This window comes from Notolepis coatsorum, assembly GCF_963971535.1.
Source record: "Notolepis coatsorum genome assembly, chromosome: 3".
Lineage (NCBI taxonomy): Eukaryota > Metazoa > Chordata > Actinopteri > Aulopiformes > Paralepididae > Notolepis > Notolepis coatsorum.
In genome coordinates, this window is record NC_140167.1 from 68,663,334 (window position 1) to 68,688,182 (window position 24,849).

At 47.7% G+C, this 24,849-nt stretch overlaps 1 protein-coding gene across 1 annotated transcript in view; it reads right to left on the reverse strand.

The window, feature by feature from the left end:
- LOC311225845 (lisH domain-containing protein ARMC9-like) overlaps positions 1–24,378 on the reverse strand; it is a gene marked incomplete at both ends in the record, with an annotated part of 110,099 nt that extends 85,721 nt beyond the window's left edge. The window contains 6 exon segments of the mRNA XM_084311238.1: positions 7,764–7,865; positions 10,118–10,275; positions 18,833–18,972; positions 20,560–20,717; positions 23,240–23,338; positions 24,337–24,378. Of these exon segments, the coding sequence (XP_084167364.1) occupies positions 7,764–7,865; positions 10,118–10,275; positions 18,833–18,972; positions 20,560–20,717; positions 23,240–23,338; positions 24,337–24,378 (699 nt within the window).
- Between the last annotated feature and the right edge of the window lie 471 nt (positions 24,379–24,849).

Genomic DNA, 24,849 nt, shown 5'->3' on the forward strand with positions numbered 1-24,849 from the left:
AAACAAAATTACAAACATCTCAAAACAAACTGGTCAGACTACTGCTTGACCTTACTCCTAGAACCCACCTCACCCCTGCCCACTTTGACAACCTAGGATGGCTTAGAGTAGACGACAGAGTACAGCAACTTGCAATGGGCCTGGTCTACAAGATACACTACGCGACCAAGGTACCCATGTACATGTCAAAATACTTCCCAAAGGTCAGTGAATACCACGATCACAACACCAGAGGGAGCTCCACAAATCATGTTAAACCCAGATTCGGCTCAAACAAGGGACTAAACACGTTTAGCAATTATGCCACATCAATGTGGAACGCCCTACCCAAAGCTGTAAAGGAATGTGAATCACTACCCACTTTCAAAAACACTCTCAAAGAACACCTACGGGAGACTGCAATTCGAAACTGGCCCCTACAAATGTCCTAACCCAGTTGTACAGTAAATGACCAAGTATGGCTTTGTCAGTATTCCAATTTACAGTGTACAGTGTTGAAAATGGGGGACCCTGATGTAAACAAGACGAAAGTCTTTCTCTGGTCTGCATCCCCTTAACAATTGTATGTATTGAGCTGTACCCATTCTGCAATCTGTTAATAAACTTTTCAATCAATCAATTAATCAATAAGAAGGGAGATCCCCCCTTGAACGGCCCTTCTAAGGTTTCTCCCCTCCATATTGCCTGTGGTGCTTTTTTCCTATTGCTAGGTTTTTAGTGAGTTTTTCCTTACCTTCGTGTGGGTTATGTCTGGGAGTGTTGCATTAATTTACACTACCAAATGGTTAACCCTTTTCACTGCGACAATACAGAAGGTTAACCCTTTCACTGCCACATGACAAAGGGTTAACCCTTTCACTTCTGTAGTGTGATAGTAAAGGGTTAACCTTCTGTAGTGTGGTAGTGAAAGGGTTAAGCATCAATATCACGCGGGCACCCTTCGGAACATCGGCCCTGATCAAATCGGAAGCATTTGAGTGAAAGCGCAGATTCGAGGGAGAGATCTTGGAGCCTCTTATCTCTTCACAAATGAGATGAAAGTCTCTTTTGATAGTGTACAGAAGACCCGCTAATGATCTCCCGCAGCAGGATGTCAATTACTGTTAAACATTTTACAAGTTAAACATCTTAATTTGTGCTGACACACGGGAGATGGCTGTGGTAGAACTTCCATGAAGTGATTGGTAGAAGAGAGCAAAGAGAAGGGAGATACAAGATACAGCACTTGGAATTTGTATTTATTATTATAATAATTTTTTTTACTGTTTACTTCATGGGACATGGATGACCATAAACCCATTAGAAATCACCTATTTTGCATTTCCTAAACTTAAACGAATGCTTAGGATAGGAATATGTGGTTTAAAGCAATAAACAAAAAATTAAGTATTACTCTTATTTGAGTATGTTTTGTCTATTTGAGTATTGAGTACGATGAGTTCTGATGTTTTCTGTAAAGCTGTCATTCTGGACTTTACCTCTGATGATTAGCGTTGTTGATATAAGTTAAAGCGACCGCCCTCCAAACCCTGGGTGGATAACGACCCTTCAAACTATTTGCAAACACCACGGCAAAATGGGCAATTATGCACAAAACTTCAGTGGTTTCTGTTTATACAGAAGTAACCAAGCACTTTACTCAAGCAATTCTGAGACAATTACCCCTTACTCCTACTTGAGGGCAACTTCACTGAAATAACTTTGAGTGCTCATACTTGAGGATTAGATTAGATTAAAATGTATTGTCATCGTACAGCACAACTACAGTACAACGGAAATAAGTTGACATCTAACCAGAGTGCTAGGTAACAGTAAAGTACATTAACAATATAAAGTACAGCGGCTAGGTGGTGTAGTGGGAAAAGCGCTCGCCACCAATGCAGGAGACGCTGGGTTCGAGCCCAGCTCTCCGCATTGCTATCAGCTTGGCTGGTCGTTCATACTAATACAATTGGCAGTATTAGGGGGTGGGAAGCTGATGGGTGGGGATCGGACGTTGTGGACAGCGACTCCTACAGGTCGGTTGGTGCGCCTGCGCAGCAGAATCAGGAAGCGACGGGGGCGGCGTGTCCCTCCCACGCAGACCCCCGACGCTGAGAGATCGCGCTGTGCAGGTGAAAAAGATGCGACGGCTGCTTCCTCGAGTACCGGAGGGGACACGTGATGTAAGGCTTCGTCCACATTGCAGCCGGCTTGTGGGAGGCATGGCCTAACAGCGTTCGAGACAGGGGAGGGTAGAATTGGACGATACGAAATTGGGATGGGAGAAAAAAATAAAATGGAAAAAAAATAATAATAAAGAAAATATATATATAGGCTACAGTACAAGTGATTAAGTGGAATATAAAAAATGAAGCTACTGAGTAATATGCTAATCTGATGTATGTACAGATTTGTATGTACTGTACAGTGATAGAGGTATAAATACACACAGTAAGCCATATGGTACTATACTGGCCACTATGGTATATACCAGGGGTCAGCAACCTTTTTGACATGGAGTGCCTGTTTGAAATATAGTTGTAACTAGTGTGCCTCAACAATATTCCATGCATCGTAATTTTTTTTCTCATAATCAGGTATTTTTAATGATAATTTTTACATTATTACATCATTATTGTTATTGTTATTATTAACAATATTATTATGATGGTTGTATCAACCCTAAATCTGAGTTGGGGAGGGGGGGATGCAATGCAGACAAACAGCTGCATACAGTGCGACCATTTCACTCACATTTGCCCATTCATTTTTGGACACATCACACACCATCGGTTTGTGTACTGTACGTGTGCTGTCATAGCTCCACCTACAGGCCTAATGGAGAACACCAGGATGTGAATGGAGGGTGAATGTGAGGTATATCGTGTAAATAAGTTTTGATTGATCGCAAGACTACACTGTAAAAAAAAAAAAAAAAAAAAGTTACCAGAACTTAAAAATATTGAGTTCAGTTACTGCGCATTAAGGTTTTCAGTTTTCAATCCATAATAAGTTAACAGAAAAATAAGTACACAACCACATTATTTCAACCTAATAAAACTATGTTTATTGTCATTGTTTTAAGAACACAAGTTGATTGGTAATACTCACATTTTGAGTAAAAAAATGGCTTTTAACATGTGCAATGTTCAATGAAATAGAAAAATAAATAATAAAATTGGTTGATTAATCCCACTGGTCACAATGGTGACCGTAATAATGTTTTTGTTATAAGGCTCTGCAAATGTTACTGAATGATGTAGCAATGTATTTCCAGCTAAAATGAAATAATAAACAAATAAAGGTTCTCAATTAAATATGTGGTAGTAAAAAGAACCTGTGGGAGGATTTCAACAAGATAAATGCGACAACAGTGCAAAATATTTCACTATAATATTTCAAAGCAAAAAAATATATATATATACTTTTTTTTTTTTTTTTTTTTTACTGCTGCCCCCTGTGCCTATGCAAATGCCCCCGTGTGCCTATGTAGGCACGCGTGCCTAGGGTTGCCTACCCCTGGTATATACTGTACTGGCCAGTGGCATAACTAATAAGAGTAGGTATGGGATATATATACAGAATATATAAACAGGAATACATATATGAACAGGAATATATGGACAGAAATATATGCAGGAATATAAATGGGAATATATACAGTATATGGTAGACTATATGTTGAGGTACAGTATGTACAGTGTAGGGCTGACCCCTATTAGTCGATTAGTCAACTAATCGGTCGAAAGGAGCCGTAGTTGACTGACCAACCTCTTAGTTGAATATATATAAAAAAATATTAGGCACATAAATAACAGGCACAGAGGCACTGAAAGAGGATTTCACCCATCTAATGAACACACTAGACTAGACAAATATCAAGATGTTGTGAGGGCTGTGTGTATGTGTGTGTGTGGGTCATGAACAGATAACAGGGACTCTTAAAGTTATCCGTAAAACGGACAACCACTAGACTGCTTACGCAGGTATTTTAGGAGAGGGGAGAAATTAAACAACAGAAAACAACCTTTACAGGTGGAAATCTCAAAGTGAGTAATTAAGAAAATAAATCAAGTCCCAAAAACAGGACTACTCTCAATAAAGAGGTATAGTATAAAAGTAAATAGGCCAAAAGGACACCTCCTAATAAAAGGAGTTTATATTGGAAAAAGTAAAACAATAAACCTCCACTAAAGGAGTTTATGTGTAGAATCACGTGAGTAGCCTAAAATAAGAATGACTACCATAAAGCTCAATTCTGAATCAGAAATCAGACTAGTCAAGTCAAGTCAAGTCAAGAGTTTTAATTGTCACGGCATACAGGTATACAATGAAATGCGGGTGGTCTTGCCCGCAACGATGTGCAATACAGTGGTACATATAATAGAATCAAAAGAAGGAAACAACATTGTGCAGTAACAGGTAGCAGGTAACATGGAGTGACATCTCGGTATCTGTACATAGTTATTTACAGAGCATATGGGACATGCTAGTTAGCTTTGGTAGTGCAATACACTGTTCCTGTTATTCTAATTTAAAGTGTCCTTTCCTTTGGCCATAAAGTGTTAAGTGGCTGCTCGTGTGTGAGCGTGCACAGTGTGCGTCTCGTGTGTGTGTTCATGTGTGCTTGTGTGTGGACAGTTCAATGTTCTGAGCACTCAATGTTCATTGTTCATGGCTCTGATGGCCTGGGGGAAGAAGCTGAGCCTAAGCCGCTCTGTCCTAGTAGCTGGGGTTCGCAGGCGTCTGCCTGACCTCAGCAGCTGAAACAGGCTGTTATTGGGGTGGTGAGGGTCTTTCATTATCCTGCAGGCTCTGGATTTGCACCTCTTGTTGTATAGAACCTGCAGGGGGGGTAGTGCAATACCCGTGGTACGCTCGGCGGAGCGCACCACTCTCTGTAGGGCCTTCTTGTCCTGTGCCGTGCTGTTTCCATACCAGGCAGTGATGTTTCCGGTCAGGATGCTCTCTACAGCTCCTGAGTAGAAGGACTGGAGTATCTTTCCCGATACTCTGAACTTCCTTAACTGTCTCAGGTGGTAGAGACGCTGTTTCGCCTTCTTTACTACTGTGTCTATGTGTGTTGACCATGTCAGGTCCTCTGAGATGTGGACCCCCAGGTACTTGAAGCTGCTCACCCTGTCCACGGTAGCCCCGTTAATCATCAGTGGTGTGTGCGTCTCCTGCTGTCCTCTCCTATAATCCACGATCAGCTCCTTGGTTTTACCAATGTTCAGGAGCAGGCTGTTGTCCTGGCACCAGCGTTCCAGTACCTCAACCTCCTCCCGGTAGGCCTTCTCGTCGTTGTCCGAGATCAGCCCCACCACCACCGTGTCATCTGCGAACTTCACTATGGAGTTGGAGCTGAACTTGGCCACACAGTCGTGTGTGTAGAGTGAGTACAGCAGGGGGCTCAGAACACAGCCCTGGGGGGACCCGATGCTCAGGGTGATGGTGTTGGAGGTCTGACCCCCCACCCTGACCGCCTGGGGTCTTTCGCTCAGAAAGTCCAGTACCCAGGCGCTCAGGGCGGAGCTCAGACCTAGCTCGATCAGCTTGTCCACCAGTCTGGTGGGGACTATGGTGTTGAACGCTGAGCTGTAGTCAATGAACAACAGTCTCACGTAGCCCCCCTTCTGACGGTCAAGGTGCGAGAGGGTGCTGTGCAGTACCTGGGAGACCGCGTCGTCGGTGGACCTGTTTGTCCTGTATGCAAATTGCATAGGGTCCATATCACTGGGGAGGGAGGCACAAATGTGGTCCTTGACCAGCCTCTCGAAACATTTCATGACCACAGAGGTGAGTGCCACCGGTCTGTAGTCATTTGGACATGCTGGGGAGGGTTTCTTCGGCACAGGGATGATGGTAGACATCTTGAAGCAGGCAGGGACCACTGACTCCGCCAGTGATTGATTAAATATGGCGGTGAACACAGGGGCCAGCTGGTTGGCACAGGTCTTGAGTATACGTTCTGTTATGCCATCTGGGCCAGCAGCCTTCCTGGTGTTCACCTGCATAAATGCTCTTCTCACACTGTGTTCCGACAACGAGAGAGCGTCCCCCCCCCCTCGCGGTTGCCCCCCCCCCTCCACAACAGCCGGCGCGCCAGTGACGTCACTAGCCGGAGAGCCAGCAGCGCCACTGTCTACACCAAACCGAGCGTAGAAGATGTTGAGCTTGTCCGCGAGGGAGGCGTCGTCGCTCCCCATTGAGGGGGCGCTGACTTTATAGTCAGTTATTGTCTTCAGTCCCTGCCATAATCCTCTTGTGTCGTTTTGTGCCATTTGTGTCTCCAGTTTATCAGCATATGTCCTCTTAGCAAGTTTGACAGCCTTGCGTAGAGTATAGACTGAAGCCTTATACTCCTCCATGTTTCCTGACTCTCTACCCAGGTTGTAGGCGGTGGTACGAGAGTTCAGAGCTGCTCTAATAGTGCTATCCACCCACGGTTTCTGGTTTGGGAAAATCCACACCGTTTTCCTGGGGACAATACCATCGGCTATTGTTGTGATATAACACACCACTGTGTCTGCTAGCTCGCTGACGTCACTGGCGCTTCCTTTGAACATATCCCAATCCGTGTCTGTAAGCACGTCCTGGAGCGTGGCCTCTGATTCGTCGGTCCACTTCTTTGTCTCACGTGACACGACGGCGTCACGTGATCTCTGTTGATATGCCGGAAATAGCAAGATGGAGTCATGATCGCTCGAGCTTGTGGACCCCGTTAATGGCGGAGCGGCTACTGCCTTGTAACCGGCTTTGAACGGGGAATAACAGTGGTCGAGTGTGTTTTTCCCTCTGGTGGAGCAAGCAATGTGCTGAAAAAAGGACGGCATCACTTTCTTCAGGTTGGCCTGGTTGAAATCGCCGGCCACTACCATCGCTGCGTCTGGGTGTTTGATCTGGTGTCTGTTGAGATTATCGTGTAGTTCGCCCAGCGATTTGCCCGTATTCGCGTGTGGGGGGATATACACGGCAGTCATGACGACCGCGGTGAACTCCCTCGGGAGATGAAACGGACGACACAGGATAGAAAGATGTTCCAAGTCCGGCGAACACGAGTTTGAGAGAACCTGCACCCCCTCGGGATTAACCCAGGAATTGTTCGTGATGAGGCAGACTCCGCCGCCGATGGTCTTTCCTGAGCCAGGGGTACGATCTGCACGTAAGACTGTGAAGGCATCCGAGGGAGATACGCTTTTGTCCGGAGTCGTCGACGTGAGCCATGTCTCTGTGAGACAAATAATGTTGATGTCTCTCATCTCCCGTTGGAACCGGACCCTCGCTCTCAGGTCATCCATCCTACCCTCCAACGAACGGGCATTCGCCAGAAAGATGGATGGAATTGCTGGGCGGTAAGCAGCTCTTTTTAGTCTCAATCTGATACCTCCACGTCTCCCTCTGTGTCTCCTCCTGCCGTTTCCTTTGTCCTTTTCCTTGCCGCCATTCTCCCGTCTGATTTCTGCTGGCCATTCTAGGTCAAAAGTGTCTCCAAACTCCTCTTTGAGCCCGGGGTTCAGGTCCATAAGTGTCTGACGGTCGTATGACGTACCCGCCAGTGTTGCTTTAAATAGAAAAGTGGAAAAAACAAACATAATAGCTAAAAGTGAGTACATCGCTGCGGAGCTAAAACCAGAGGCGTCTGACCAGGGTCGCGTCCTCTGTACATGTGTGTGTGTGTGCGTGCGTGCGTGCGTGCGTGCGTGCGTGCGTGCGTGCGTGCGTGCGTGCGTGCGTGCGTGCGTGCGTGCGTGCGTGCGTGTGTGTGTCCCCTCACTCACAGTGCCCGGCCTGGTGAAGTCGATGCTCTGTTCCACGCTCTGCCTCATCTGGCAGCTGAAGAGACGGACGTAGACACTCTGCCGCAGGTACTCTGGGGAGATCTGTGAACAACACCGCGGCCCCCTGAGCTTTTAAAAGAGCAGGGAGGAAGGAGAAGGCGGCTGCCGTGTCGTTAGCGGCCCAAGTCGTCTAGTTGTCGAGTGTGTTTGTGTACGAGACGTCTGCATATATATATTTTGTGTCCTCGCAGGTGTGTGTATCTGTTAGGGCTGCATGGGCAATTAATCGTGTTTCAATTACGATTTTGGCTTCCCACGATCATGAAAACAAGATAATCAAGGTACAATTATTATTTAATACTACTTTATGATTATTTAATAATACTGTTATTATTTGTTTTATTTATATAATTTCTCACTTATTTATTAATTTACTGTTTTTCATTTCAATAATATTCATTGTGTTAAAAAGAAACACCAGACGCATATGATGTTCTAAAATCTGGGTGGGGAAGTGAATGAGTAACTCTCTCCCGTCCCTCAATACCAACCACTGAAGTGCGCTTGAGCAAGGCACTTAACCCCCCAACTGCTCCAGCTGCTCGGTGGTCAACAGTGTCAGACTGTGGTTGTACTGGGCAGCTCCTAGTGGTCAACAGTGTCAGACTGTGGTTGTACTGGGCAGCTCCTAGTGGTCAACAGTGTCAGACTGGTTGTACTGGGCAGCTCCTAGTGGTCAACAGTGTCAGACTGTGGTTGTACTGGGCAGCTCCTAGTGGTCAACAGTGGCAGACTGTGGTTGTACTGGGCAGCTCCTAGTGGTCAACAGTGTTAGACTGTGGTTGCAGGGCCGCCTCAGGGGGTGTGCGAGCAGTGCGGTCGCACAGGGCCTCGCGGGAAGGGGGGCCTCGCACACATTATTTTTTAATTTTTTTTTGCGAGGCCCCCCTTCCCGCGAGGCCCTTTTTCATCGCGTTTAAATCTCGCACAGGGCCTCGCATTTCTCCCAGGCGGCCCTGTGCGGTTGTACTGGGCAGCTCCTAGTGATCAACAGCGTCATCAGACTGTGGTTGTACTGGGCAGCTCCTAGTGATCAACAGTGTTAGACTGTGGTTGTACTGGGCAGCTCCTAGTGGTCAACAGCGTCATCAGACTGTGGTTGTACTGGGCAGCTCCTAGTGATCAACAGTGTTAGACTGTGGTTGCAGGGCCGCCTCAGGGGGTGTGCGAGCAGTGCGGTCGCACAGGGCCTCGCGGGAAGGGGGGCCTCGCACACATATTTTTTTTTTTTTTTTTTTTTTTTGCAAGGCCCCCCTTCCCGCGAGGCCCTTTTTCATCGCGTTTAAATCTCGCACAGGGCCTCGCATTTCTCCCAGGCGGCCCTGTGTGGTTGTACTGGGCAGCTCCTAGTGATCAACAGTGTTAGACTGTGGTTGTACTGGGCAGCTCCTATAGTGGTCAACAGTGTCATCAGACTGTGGTTGTACTGGGCAGATCCTAGTGGTCAACAGTGTCATCAGACTGTGGTTGTACTGAGCAGCTCCCAGGTGTGAATGTATGTAACTGTGTGAATGTGAAGCAGGGTGTTAAAAATAAAGGTTAAAAACAGAACCTACCCTGGTAAATAAAGGTTAAAAACAGAACCTACCCTGGTAAATAAAGGTTAAAAACAGAACCTATATCACCTGTATCACAAACAGTACTGTATTTGTAAATCTGGTATGTCATAAATGTATAGATGTAGCAGTACTGTCTATCTGTATGTCATGTATGTCATATATGTTATGATGAATTGAAAATGGGGGACCCTGATGTAAACAAGACGGAAGTCTTTCTCTGGTCTGCATCCCCTTAACAATTGTGTGTATTGAGCTGTACTGTATTGTACCCATTCTGCAATCTGTTAATACAATTTTCAATCAATCAATCAATCAATCAAACCTACCATGGTAAATAAAGGTTAAAAACAGAACCTATATAGTCAAGTTAGACCGCGCTCACAAGTTCTCACACTGGGTGCTGTAATCCCATAAAGTTGGCTAGCCATACCACTGAAGAAGGACATTGTCCGAAACATGTCTGCTTTTTATTCAGGCTGCCATTAAAAAACATTGAACCTGTGAGTGCTGGTCCGGCTACCCTGCTTTGATATACTAAAAACAGAACGTACCATGGTAAATACCGGTTAAAACAGAACCTACCCTGGTAAATAATGGTTCAAATCTAAATAATCGTGATTACGATTTTTGCCATACTCGTGCAGCCCTAGTATCAGTTTAGCGCTTATGTGCGTGTGTACGAGCAACCCTCATCAGCTTGTTTGTGACTGTGTCTGTGCTCTCAGTCCGCCCTACCATCTTCCCACTGACGGTGGCCTCCAGTGAGTCCACCAGCTCAGCGGCGACTCCCATCAGGTTGTGGTAGTCGGCCTGCATCTTGGTGAAGCGCCTCATGTAGCAGGACGCGCGCCTCTCCGACTCCACCAGCTGCAGCTGCGACTGCTGCATGGTCTCTGTGCACGCACGCAGGGGCGTAGCTGGGGGGGGGTAGCTTAGGATGATTCCAAGGGCCCAGCACTGGGGGGGGCCCAAAAAAATAAAAAATAAAATAAAAATATTTTACTAGACATCACTCAGGTGTATTATTTGCTCTCATTGATACTATGTTTGTTTCTGAAGTGTGTGTGTGTGTGTGTGTGTGTGTGTGTGTGTGTGTGTGTGTGTGTGTGTGTGTGTGTGTGTGTGTGTGTGTGTGTGTGTGTGTGTGTGTGTGTGTGTGTGTGTGTGTGTGTGTGTGTGTGTGTGTGTGTGTGTGTGTGTGTGTGTGTGTGTGTGTGTGTGTGTGTGTGTGAGATATATAGAGAGAGGGGGGGGGGCTTTGGTAGACTATTGCATTGGTCCATTCATTGAAGATGAACGCAATGCGACATCCTTTACTAGGCTCACCCACCAACAGTGCAGGTGCTGAACTGCTGATCCGAATGTATAGGTAAAAACCATATTATGCGTTTATCAATAAAAAAATGGCCAAAAAAAAATTATCTCGCGCGCTTACGCGCGCTCGCATTCACATACATTATTTCATGGGGCCCAGAATCTGGAGCTACACCCCTGCACGCACGCACACACACAAACACGCACACAGACACACAGACAAATAAAATACAGTCACACATCAAGGGGTTGGGTTTCTGGTCGTGGTCATTTTGTCATAATTGTGAGATTACAAACTGAAGTATGTCCTCTGCATAGGAGACTGGGGAGGAACAATCACCGTTGGTGCTCCCTCCTCCTTCCTTCTGCGTCACGCGTGTTAAGGAAAACACACATAGGAATCCTACAGCTTGCCACGGATTATAATCAAATATGCATTTTGTGTGTCGGGCGGGGAGAATATCCTGTTTCACCCGGAGTGAGAGCCTATTTACTGTGTCGTTGGTTTGCTTAGGATTCAGTGGATTTAGGCTGAGGCAGAGGCGTGGATCTGTGACTCAAATGTCCCACTGACCCAACCGACACCCTTGGGTTTTTAGTAGGGATGCTCGATATTGGCTTTTTTACCGATACCGATATACCGATATTGTCCAACTCTTAATTTCCGATACCGATATATACATTTTAATGCTGTGTTAAAATGTTGGTGACAGTGGCTCGGGAGGTATCGTCTGGTAATCCGGAGGTTCCCGGTTCGATTCCCGCTCCTCCCGGGCAGCGTGTCGAAGTGTCCTTGTCCTTGAGCGAGACACTTAACCCCTAACTGCTACCGATGAGCAGGTTGGCACCTTGCATGGTTGCCTCCGCCATCGGTGTGTGAGTGAATGGGTAAAATGTGAGGAACAAAATCTAAAGCGATTTGGATAAAAGTGCTATATAAATGCACCATTTACCATATACTATATTTTTGAATATTCAAGGGGAGCGTTTTGGTGACGTGTCGCCAGGTGTCAACATCACATCACGTTTTCAATAACCTGGATACACTTTTGTCCTCATAGAAACCTTGATAAGACACCTGGGTTGGGATATTGGGTTGGCATGTAAACTTGTTAACCTTATTAACCTGTTTGCTGTTGGGTTTTGTGGTCTGTTTTTAAACACACCAACATTATGGGAAATGTGCAGTCAGACAAGAAGGTTATATATCAACTGGCTTCACGTCTCGCTCTGCCTTCTGAGATAACCCATTATCTCCAGCACCTAGTGTGCTCCGGGGAACAAAACAAATGCACCCACTTGCATGTGACCACGCCACTCCTATGCGTCCCCTATATTACGCCGGAAGTGGTCACGCCTCACCCTTCCCAGTTCGATTCCCATAAACGGAAAACATCCAAGGGACCTCAGGGCGCTAAAGAGCGAGACGCTCAGCCAGTATCATATAACTAGGGTTATAGGATAACCTTACGTTATATATCAACTGGCTTCGCGTCTCGCTCTGCCTTCTGAGATAAAGGGCAGAGCGGATGCGTGGCCCCGACAAATGCACCCCCTGAGGGCCCGTAAGCCCCAGCCTGGGAGGAGGGGAGTCCCATCCATCTGCCCGTCCTAACGAAGGGGGGGAGGTAGTCAACTCCACCAAAGTGCGAAAAAAGGGGAACCAGGCACCCCCGAACGCACAGCGCAAGCGGGACCACGTGTGACACAGCACCCCGCAGTCCACACCCACACACCCCTGCTAGCCCACCTGATGACGGGATGCAGGAGAGGTCCCAGACCTCAGGACCGCCTGGGAGACAGAACCCCCAGTCATATCCATGAGGTAAAACCTAACGAAAGGACTCTGGGAGGACCAGGAAGCCGCAGCACAAATGTCACCGAGGCCCCCCCTAACAGGGCAGCAGAGGCCGCCACACCACAAGTGGAGTGCGCCCTGACGCCCCCGGGGGGAACCTGTCCAGCCAACGTGTAGCAAAAGGCAATGCCCTCGCACAACCAATGTGACAGGCGCTGCTTGGACAGCGCCTCACCTGCGCAAGGGCCACGGTAACAAACAAACAGTTGATCGGAAGCCCTGAGACCCTGCGTACGACTAAGGTAAACCCCCAGTGCACGGACAGGACACGACAGGTGAAGGCTCGACTACAACCCACTAGCGTGAGGAGGAGGATGAAACGCCTGAATCACAATATCCCTGGAGCGAAAAGAGCTCCGGATATTCTTTGGCACGAAGACCGGATTAGGCCTCAGAGTCACCCCGCTATCGGCCCGAATAGACAGGCACTCAGGCCGCACCGAGAGAGCACACAGCTCACCCACACGTTGAGCTGAGGTGATGGCCAAAAGGAACGCGGTCTTAAAAGACAGCCGATCCAACGGCGCCTGCTCAAGAGGCTCAAACGGGGCCTCCGACAACCGACCCAGGACCAGTTGGAGGTCCCAACTCGGAGACAGAGAGCGCTCCACAGGCTTGAGACGCTGAGCACCAAGCAGGAAACATTTCACTGGAGGGTGGCTGAACAGCGTACCGCCCTCAAAGCCCACGTGACAAGAGGATATAGCCGTGGCGTATACCCTCACCGTCGAGGCCGACAGCTTATCCAGGATAGACTGGAGGAAGGAAAGAACCGAGTCCAGGGGGCAAGACACTGGGTCCATGCCCCCAACCTCACACCACTCCTGAAAAATACGCCACTTCCCAGCGTAAACCGCGGTAGTGGACGGAGCGCGCGCGTTCCGGATGGTGTTAACCACAGTAGGGTTCAGACACATCTCCTCCAGATTCACCCTTTCAGCAGCCAAACCATCAATGGCTGCCCCAGAACAGGACGCCTGGGTAATGCCCTGCCTTCTGAGATAATGGGTTATCTCAGAAGGCAGAGCGAGACGCTCAGCCAGTATCATATAACTAGGGTTATAGGATAACCTTACGTTTCCTAGCCTAGTTAGGATCACTAGCCTAGCTTAAAACTCAGGGAGAGGTGTTTTTAACCAACAGCTAGGCTAGTGGTCCGTATCCGCTTCCATTAATTTGTGCTAAGCTAGGAGAGTGTTCCTTTAACCTTATCCTGTTTACTGTTGGGTGTAGTGGTCTGTGTTTAACCTTATCCTGTTTACTGTTGGGTGTAGTGGTCTGTGTTTAACCTTATCCTGTTTACTGTTGGGTGTAGTGGTCTGTGTTTAACCTTATCCTGTTTACTGTTGGGTTTTGTGCACTCCTACACAGAGCCTCTCTCTACGCCTGTACGTCACAGCCTGCTAAACACCTCTGCCCAAGAGAGAAAACATTTGTGCCAAATCCAGACATCCGTGACCAAATTAGTTTCAAAGAAAATAACTTTAATAATTGAGTGTATACAGAGTATAACCAAATATTAAGCTTGTCTGAACATTTATGAGTTATGCAGTGATGTAGTTATCAGAAAAGTAGACAGACTATAGTTTTATGGCTTTTCTGCATAAGGAAGCCATACTTTTATGGCTGTGTTCATTGTCGTTTCCATGGACACAGTGAATAAACAAAGCTGAACAGATGCCATGAAATGTATTAAATATCTTTTTGCCAGACCTGGGAACCAGGGGCAGGTCGACACGAGTCTCAGCACTCTCCTACCCAGAGAATTGCACAATGTTCCACTGTCAAACATCTCTGCCTGAACAGGAAGTAATCTAAGCAGTTTTACCTTTACTCATATTATTTTATTGAAAAATTAATATTATATTATTGTTCCCCCCATATTTCTTAGTCTCTTTTTTTATCCACTTTTTCTCCTTATTTTTCTATTTTTCTCCCATCCCAATTTCATATCGCCAATTCTCCCCTTCAATTCTCCCCTCCCCTGTCTTGAACGTTGCTAGACTATGCCTCCCACTGGTCGGCTGTAGTGAGGATAGAAGCCTTGCATCACGTGTCCCCTCCGGTACACAAGGAGACAGCCAGTCGCATCTTTTCACCAGACAGCGCGGACTCTCAGTGGCGAGGAGTAACGCGTGGGAGGCTCACGCTGCCCCCGATACTTCCTGTCTCTGTTGTACAGGCGTCACCCAACCGACCTGTAGGAGTCGCTGTCCACAACGTCCAATCCCCACCCATCGACTTTCCACCCGCTACCTCTGCCAATTGAGATAGTATGACGACTGGCCCAAGCCGCAGGCAACGCTGACTCGGGGAGTCGAGACTGGAGTCTCTTGCATTGGTGACGAGCGCAATCTCCGCTACGCCACCCAGACGCCTTTCTTAGTCTCTTTTATACATAAGAGGGGGTTGTGTAGTGTATGGTGGTGGTGCTTTAGTGGCTTAACCTTTGCTAGCCAGTAGCCAGTAGTGGCAGTAGTGCATGCATCAAGTACCACTGAGTGTTAGACATTGAATATACGGTACACATTACAATCATGTTTACATTAATCATACATATATCCCGATGTATCCAGGTCGGGCTTGCCTAGTCTTACATTTTCGGTTCTTATTTATAAGACAAAAAATATGGGTGGGGAACAGTAATACAATATTACTTGTTCAATATGTCAAGAGAAAATAATATGAGTATAGGTAGCACCGGACAAGTGGAATGTCGTCCAACTCTCTACGTAGGAGAATGGGTGAGAGACAAATACTTATTTTATCCCATTTGAATTGTGCCATGTACAATGAAGTGTAATTGTCTAACGTTATGCTAGCTATATAAATATAAAAGCCATCGATAATGTTCACTAACTTTAGCTAATTTGCTAGTCAATTAACTTTTTTAACTTGGACATTTTAATTGACAAACATCATGTGTAATTCATGGCAATAAAAATATTACGTGTCTCTGGTCATTGAATACTGTATGTAGTCCAAGACAAGGTCCATACTGAATCAGTAAATACACTTTCTTACTTTTTGGACACTGTGTGAATTATTACCCAGAAAACCACAATCACAGCCTCTGGCATCACATCAGTATTCATAACCAGCATCTGTATTGACCTTTGATTATCACATCAGTATTCATAACAGCATCTGTGTTGGCCCTAAAGAGGCCATTGCAGATGAAAAAGAAATGTTTTGGTTGATAAAGTCGAACACTTAATTTATTTGTTCTGTATTTGAATCTGTTGGGTCAGTTCTAGAGATGATGGTGTTACGTCTGGTACTCTAGCAAGTGCCAGCACTTTAACCAGTGTTCTGACTATTGCGACAGTGTCGTGTTCATGTGTTGAGATTCACGTTACGGCATATGGCCGAACGTGACGTTGATGTTCTGGTGTACGTTACCATGCATGTGTCTCAGTTGAGTAAACACCGTTAAACTGCAACAACGTGTTGTCTGACCTTGACTTTGACCTTACTCCTAGAACCCACCTCACCCCTGCCCACTTTGACAACCTAGGATGGCTTAGAGTAGACGACAGAGTACAGCAACTTGCAATGGGCCTGGTCTACAAGATACACTACACGACCAAGGTACCCATGTACATGTCAAAATACTTCCCAAAGGTCAGTGAATACCACGATCACAACACCAGAGGGAGCTCCACAAATCATGTTAAACCCAGATTTGGCTCCAACAAGGGACTAAACACGTTTCGCAATTATGCCACATCAATGTGGAACGCCCTACCCAAAGCTGTAAAGGAATGTGAATCACTACCCACTTTCAAAAACACTCTCAAAGAACACCTACGGGAGACTGCAATTCGAAACTGGCCCCTGTAAATGTCCTAACACAACCCCCTCCAATGTACAGTAAATGACCAAGTATGGTTTTGTCAATATTCCAATGTACAGTTTTGCTTGTACAGTTGTACAGTGTCCCCCACCCACCCCTCCTACCCAACCCCCCCCCACCCCCCCACCCCCCCCACCCAACCACCTCCAATGTACAGTCCCCCCCACCCCCCCAACCTGCACCCCACCTACCCAACCTCCTCCAATGTACAGTTTCTACGTCAAATGTATATACTCTCTTTTCTGGACTCTTTTCATATCACAAACAGTACTGTATTTGCAAATCTGGTATGTCATAAATGTATAGATGTAGCAGTACTGTCTATCTGTATGTCATGTATGTCATATATGTTATGATGAATTGAAAATGGGGGACCCTGATGTAAACAAGACGAAAGTCTTTCTCTGGTCTGCATCCCCTTAACAATTGTATGTATTGAGCTGTACTGTACTGTACCCATTCTGCAATCTGTTAAGTACTCTGATCTATTTAAATTTGTATTGCTGCCTATGTTTACCTATTTTTTTTCTTCTCTGTTTTTAGTGCTGCTTATAGTTTTTAATATGCTCCCTCTGTACAGCACTTTGTGCCCCTGTGGCTGTTAAAGCGCTTTATAAATAAAGTTGGATTGGATTGGATTGGATAACATTGGCGACGAGAGATGGCTGAATTTTCTATCCCACCGCCTCCACCCTTCCTACCTCTACCTGGTGAGCCGCCCATCCCGTGGGCGTGCTGGATTTCCTCGTTCGAGACGTATCTTCTGGCTACCGGTTTGGATATATCCGCGGTGAAGAAACGTGCATTACTATTGCACTGTTTAGGTGTGGAGGGACAGCGTGTGTGTGAAACGATTGGCACCTTAGACACATATGCGTCGGTTGTGGCGCTCTTTTTTTTATCCACTTTTTCTCCTCCTGTTTTTCTGTGTTTTTCTCCCATCCCAATTTTTTGTCATTATGCCAATTCCCCCCTCCCCTTCCTGGTCGTTGCTCGCATGTGCGCCCCACTGGTCGGTCTAGGGAGCCCTGAAGTCTATCAGATGCTTCCTCCGAGACATAGGAGACAGCCAGCAGCATCTTTCCCCTGCCAGCGCAGACTCTCATTGGTGAGGTGTAATGTGTGGGAGGTCACACTACCCTCACCATCTCCCTCCCCTGCTGTGCAGGCGCCCTGACCGACTTGTAGGAGTCGCTGTTTTACAACGACCAGAATACCACCCCACCGGCTTCCCTCCCGCTGACTCTAGCAATTGAGCCAGTATGACGGCCGGCCAAGCCGGAGGCAACGCTGACAGCCGGATTCGATACCAGTGTCTCTCGCGTTGGTGACGAGCGCTTAGTCCGCTGCGCCACCCAACCGCCCTCGGTTGTGGCGCTCTTAAAGGGACATTTCGCCACTCCACAGAGTGCACTCCTCCGTCGAGTTGTATTCCGACGGAGGCATCAACGTACTGGCGAGTCAATAACGCAGTACGTTGCGGACCTACGGGGCTTGGCTAGCTCATGCAAATTCGGGGCATTACAAGATGAAATGGTTAGAGACCAACTAATAGTGAACACTAACAGTGATAAAATCAGGGAAAGACTACTGTTGGAAAATGACGAACTCACATTAGCAGTAGCTATTAGCCTAGCAGTGCAGGTGAAATCTGCTATGAGCTGTGCAGCTAGTTTGTCTACCTCCCCCAGCCCCAACACACACGCCAGTAGAGGCTGCGAGCACGCTCAGCTCAAGGGTGTCCCTCCTCAACGTGAGTGCAGACGACAGCAGGGACAGTATACTGTTAGCCTCCCAGTCACGTGACCGTGCACGCCAGCCATGCGGGAATTGTGGCTCCCTTTCGCACAACTCCAGAGCCCAGACCTGCCCTGCCCGTGGCAAAGCCTGCTCCAACTGCGGGAGGCTAAACCACTTCCACAAGGTCTGCAGGTCAGCCCCAGCTAGCGCTTCCAAGCCACCGACCACTATCATCCATAATGTCAGCTCAGGACGAGTACCATTCAAAACGTGCTCATTGGTGGTCGGTGACATCACACTGCCCCTCTTCCTCGACACTGGAGCCACAGTGTCTCTACTGAATTGGGCGACGTACTCGCAATTCTTCTCCCACAAGCCACTGGGCCCGCCCACCACCACCCTGCGAGGCTACGCCAACTCCAAGATCGACATCGTTGGCTCCCTCCACCTGCCTTCGAGTTCAACATCGCACGCCGAGGGACCAACCACCTCGGCCTCGACCTCTTCAGTGGCTTCTCTCTGCTGGACACCACAGGCTCAGAGATCCACACCGCCGCCGCTGTCTCCTGGCGGCAACAGTGGCCTGCACTGTTCAACGGCGTGGGCTGCCTCCAGGTCTTCGCTCACCAGCCCCTGCTCGACCAAAAAGTTACTCTGGTCATCCAGCCCCTTCGCCGTTTGCCCCTGGCTCTCCGTGAGAACATCGCCACCGAGTTACAGAAGATGCTGGACGACGACAGCATCGAACAGGTGGCGCCGCCCTGGATCTCCAACTTGGTGGTAGCAAAGAAGAAGTCAGGGGGGCTGCAACTCTGCGTGGACCTGAGAGCGGTAAACACGGCCATCGTCCCTGATAAATACCCCCTGCCAACCACAGAGGAGGTCACCGCCCAGTTCCACGGGTCCAAGGTGTTTTCTAAACTGGACCTTCGTCAGGGGTGCCTCCAGGTGCCACTACACCCAGAGATCCGCAACCTCACCGCGTTCATCACCCACAGAGGGGTCTTCCATTACAAACGCATGGCTTTTGGCTTAAGCTCCGCCCCCAGCTGCTTCCAAAAGATCATGGCCTCCGTCTTCGCTGGGAACCCCGGGGTGGCCATCTACCTTGATGACATCGTGGTGCACGGGGCCACTGCCGAGTCACGACGCGAGCCTCCATAGCGTTTTAAGTGCGATGGCGAAGCACCACCTCACACTCAACAGCGAGAAGTGTGTCTTCGCCACCACGACCATTGACTTTGTTGGGTTCTGCCTCTCGGCTGACGGCATGTAACTGCTCCAGTCAAACACAGAGGCCATACACCATGTCCCAGAGCCCACCTCAGTGGCCCAGGTGGCCTCTTTCCTGGGCATGGCGGCTGCGGAAGCTGTTGAAGCAGGACGAGCCCTGGCTCTGGACACCTGCCTGCTCGAATGCTGTGCGCCTCCTCAAGTCCCAGCTCACCTCATTACCAGTCCTGGCGTTTTTCGACCTAGACAGCACCACCCTCGTCACGTGTGATGCCTCCACTGCAGCCGTTGGTGCAGTACTGTCACAGCTGCATGGGGGAGTGGAGAGGCCGGTCGCTTTCGCTTCACAAGCCCTCAGCCCCACAGAACAGAGGTACTCAGTGGGGGAGCGAGAGGCTCTGGCCTGCATCTGGGCATGTGAGCGCTGGCATATGTACCTCTACGGCCGCTCATTCACGCTTAGGACGGACCACCAGGCTCTCACTACCCTCCTCGCCACGTCAGGCACTGGCCACAAACCGCTCCGCCTCCATCATTGGGCTGACCGCCTGCAGCAGTACAACTTCGGCTTGCAGTTCACGCCGGGCCGGGACAACGTGGTAGCTGACCTACTGTCACACGCAATCCCCCACGGGGACTCCCGATCAGGACCAGGCTGAGCATGACCTGGTCCAGCTCCTCCACACTCCCCTCCAAGAGACAGTGTCGCTGCAGGAGCTCCAGGATGCCTCGTCTGCTGACCCTGTCCTCTCTGCGCTCTCAACCTACATCAGGCAGGGTTGGCCGGCGAGGACACCTGACGAGCTGCTTTCGTATAGCAGACTCCGGGACGAGTTGTCGTGCTGGAACGACTCCTGCGTCGCTCGTGGGCTCTGTACTGTGGTCCCGAGTGTCCTTCGGGCGCGTGTCCTTACTATGGCGCACAAGGGCCACTTGGGCATAGTCAGGCTCAAACAGCGGTGTCATGACTTGGTGTGGTGGCCAGGCATCGACAGCGAAATCGAGACCCTGGTCAAGGACTGTACTCCCTGTCTTCTGAGCGGGAAGACCAGGGCCCCAGCCCCGCCCATGCAGCCATTGGACTGGCCGTCCCAACCCTGGGAGCACCTGCAGCTCGACGTCTGTGGTGAACTGCACGGGGTACCGCACCACAAGCGTTTCCTCGTTGTGGTCTACGACCTCCACTCCAAGTGGCCTGAGGTGGCGCCCGTGGGCTCGGTCACAGCCGGGGTGCTGATTGAGATTCTCGAGTCCCTGTTCACACGCTGGGGCTTCCCAAGAGAATCACGACGGACAATGGCCCCCAAATGATCTCCCACGAACTGGCCTCCTACCTGGGGGGTAAGGGGATACGTCATATCCGCACGTCGTTCTACAACCCGGCTGCGAACGGGGGTGTGGAATGGCTGAACCAATCCCTGAAGAATGGCATCAGGGCCCACCTGGCACAAGGGTGCACATTCATCAACGGTCTCCAACAGACGCTCCTGCACTACAGCAGGGCTACTCAACACGCCACCACAGGCATCACCCCAGATACATATGTTACGTCTGGTACTCTAGCGAGTGCCAGCACTTTAACCAGTGTTCTGACTATTGCGACAGTGTCGTGTTCATGTGTTGAGATTCACGTTACGGCATATGGCCGGACGTGACGTTGACGTTGATGTTCTGGTGTACGTTACCATGCATGTGTCTCAGTTGAGTAAAAACTGTTAAGCTGCAACAACGTGTTGTCTGATTATTCCAAGTATTTCCAACATAACAGATGGTTACTATTACATAAACAACATATTCCATGACAATGTAATACGCTCGGCCAGACACTCAACACCCTGTGCTTTATATCAAAGTAACAATAGTCGTTGAATGTGTATCCTTTTCTCATTTGCCATTTAAACCACCAGTGGGTGGGGTTGAGAGAGGTTGACACTAGGTGTGACCATGCTTGGAATCTCTTGTATTTGTACCAGAGTAAAACAAGTTGTCCCCCCAACAGTGATGTGGTTCGGTTCCCCTCTTGAGTCAGTCAGTGACTTAAAGGTGCTATAGATAACATTCAGCCGGCGGCTAGGTGGTGTAGTGGGCAAGGCGCTCGCCACCAATGCAGGAGACGCTGGGTTCGAGCCCAGCTCTCCGCATTGCTATCAGCTTGGCTGGTCGTTCATACTAATACAATTGGCAGTATTAGGGGGTGGGAAGCTGATGGGTGGGGATCGGACGTTGTGGACAGCGACTCCTACAGGTCGGTTGGTGCGCCTGCGCAGCAGAATCAGGAAGCGACGGGGGCGGCGTGTCCCTCCCACGCAGACCCCCGACGCTGAGAGATTGCGCTGTGCAGGTGAAAAGATGCGACGGCTGCTTCCTCAAGTACCGTAGGGGACACGTGATGTAAGGCTTAGTCCACATTGCAGCCGGCTTGTGGGAGGCATGGCCTAACAGCGTTCGAGACAGGGGAGGGTAGAATTGGACGATACGAAATTGGGATGGGAGAAAAAATAGAAAAATGGGAGAAAAAGTAGATACAAAAAAAAGATAACATAGATAGATGTCGCACAGCACCAGCATGTCATTTAACCAGGCCAGGTGCATTCCACATGCCTGCAACATGTAAACAACAACATTCATTTTGGACCTGCAAACTGTTTTTTAAATGATAAATTCATTAATCAATAAGCAATACTTTTATTCCACACCTTTTTAAAAGCTATGTGGATAGCGAGAGTGTGAGAGAGAGAGAGAGAGAGAGAGAGAGAGAGAGAGAGAGAGAGAGAGAGAGAGAGAGAGAGAGAGAGAGAGAGAGAGAGAGAGAGAGGGAAGCCGATCGAGGTATCAGGAGATGTGAATGACCCACCCGTCTTCAAAAGGGCAGAGCTATGCATCACTGTGACGTCTGGCTCAGTGATCGCTTTGGCCACAGCCACACTGGAGAGAATCAACCAGTTACGCTTCAATCTGGTTGCCGGGTATAATATCGCTTTGCAGTGGAATTGCTCCTCTAACGTACCCATTGGTGGGCAAATATCAGAGAGGGTGTTTGCAGCATGAGAAGCACTCTGGTTTGGGTGGCAGTCTGCATCTTAACAAGCTCTTTATTCGGCAGAGAAAGGCTTTTTGAAGGAGCCAGAGCCGGTCTTGGAATGACCTGAATTCCTGAGTCACTGCTGCCGATTTGATTTTTCCACTTATTATTCACAGCCAATTTCCAGAGGCTTTTGTTTGCTACGAATGGGCTTCAGAGCGGCTGGTACCTGGCGTGTCGCGGGCTCAGCCAGAGCTGCTGGTACCTGGCGTGTCGCGGGCTCAGCCAGGCGTCTCAGTGAGGGCTGTGAAGTGCGCCGTGGAATACTGAGTTTCAGAGAGCTGACCACTCGCCACCTGGCAAGGCCACAAAGCCAGGGCTCGCCACACAGTGACCACGTTGGTGTTCCATCTCTCTCTCACAGCGTCGCTTCTCTGTTTCTGATATTAAACCGCTCAAAATATCTTCATACAAATATATATATTTGTCACCCGTCACTACTTCAAATGTCCAAAGCTCCTTATAAAGAACCTGTGCTGCAGACATTTCAGAAAAAACATGTGAGTGAGTAATGTGTCTTTGTGTCATGCTTATAAGATACATATAAAACATGCGAGTATTGAGTAATGTATGCAACACTTATAAGATACATATAAAAACATGCGAGTATTGAGTAATGTATGCAACACTTATAAGATACATATAAAACATGTGAGTATTGAGTAATGTATGCCATGCTTATAAGATACATATAAAACATGTGAGTAATGTATGTCATGCTTATAAGATACATATAAAACATGTGAGTAATGTATGCCACACTTATAAGGATACATATAAAGTAGCCAGCAGCCTTGGAGTATTGGAGGCCTTCAATGTCACTGATGACAGGAACTGGTCCAGCTTCACCTTCAACTCCGGCGTCCAAGAATCCTAAATGCACATAAGGATCTCTTTCAGTAATAAAACACAGCTGTGTACATGTCAGGAGGTGAACAATGCCTCACGTATATCATGATGAGCAGCTGAAAAACCACACCACAGGTTTATACAGTGTATAAATGTCTTATCTCGGTGCAATGACTGACTAAATCAATATGACCCAATCACTCGATCGATTACTGTACATGTTCCATTAATTGCATTGGGAATGGAATGAATGAATGAATGAATGAATGAAAACTTTATTTAACAGATTGCAGAATGGGTACAATACAGTACGGCTCAATACATACAATTGTTAAGGGGATGTAGACCAGAGAAAGACGTTTGTCTTGTTTACATCAGGGTCCCCCATTTTCAATTCATAGTGACATTTATGACATTACACAACATACATGACAGCATGACATTTATGGCATAGGGACATACATGACATACAGGTATATTGTACTGTTACATTTGTGACATATATGATATCGCTGCTGTCGGGACAAAACCTCATAACTCCATTTTTTTTATATTTTTTTTTTAATATAAATCAACTCTGTAGATCATCCTCCATATGTGTGTGTGGGTTTTACAAAGTTTAAACAATGGGAAAGCATTAAACCGATCATCTGTCTAAACCTCCTAACTCTATTCACCCTCAAATCTGTGTTCGTTTTTTTCATCTGCTGAAAAGTTGGGTTTTTGGAGTTATGAGGTTTTGTCCCGACAGCAGCGATATGCAAATATACAGTACTGTTACCCATAGATCCTGACAGAGTATATGATGGGGAGGATACTGTACATTAGGAGGGGGTGGGAGAGAAATATACATACGGTGGGGAGAGAATATATACATACGGTGGGACTGGGGAGGAGACTGTACATTAGGAGGGGGTGGGAGAGAAATATACATACGGTGGGAAGAGAATAATACATACGGAGGGGAGGAGACTGTCTATTAGGAGGGGGTGGAGTGGTGACCACCAGGGGAGACAGACTACCGTTTGAGACTCCAGCTTCTTATTGGAGTTCTTTTTAGCCATTATTTTCATATCTGATGTCTCAAGAGACTTCCTGTCCATTCCTCTCTGCATTGACATAAAAGTAAAAGGGCCCTCTGGTAAAAAGTGAATGCCTACAAAGTACCCTTGTTATTTTGGTTCTGTCTTGCCAATTCACTATGCAGGTACAAGTAGGGTGTGAGAATACAGCTTTTTATCAACCAATCACAGTGGTTACTTAGCACATTAAGACTTTTACCAGCCAATTTGACTTATTAGCAGCCAAATGTAGTTTATAGGATAGAAAATATAAATATACACATTTATATATTTACCCCATATATCCATATCGGTCTGAATATACCTGCATATAATCCTTTTATATACCTACTTATACACCTGCATATAACCCATATGTATGATAGCATGTATATATTGTCATATATATTCATTCACAGTATATCTATCCACATCTGTCTGTATATACCTGCATATAATCCTTTTTACATATAT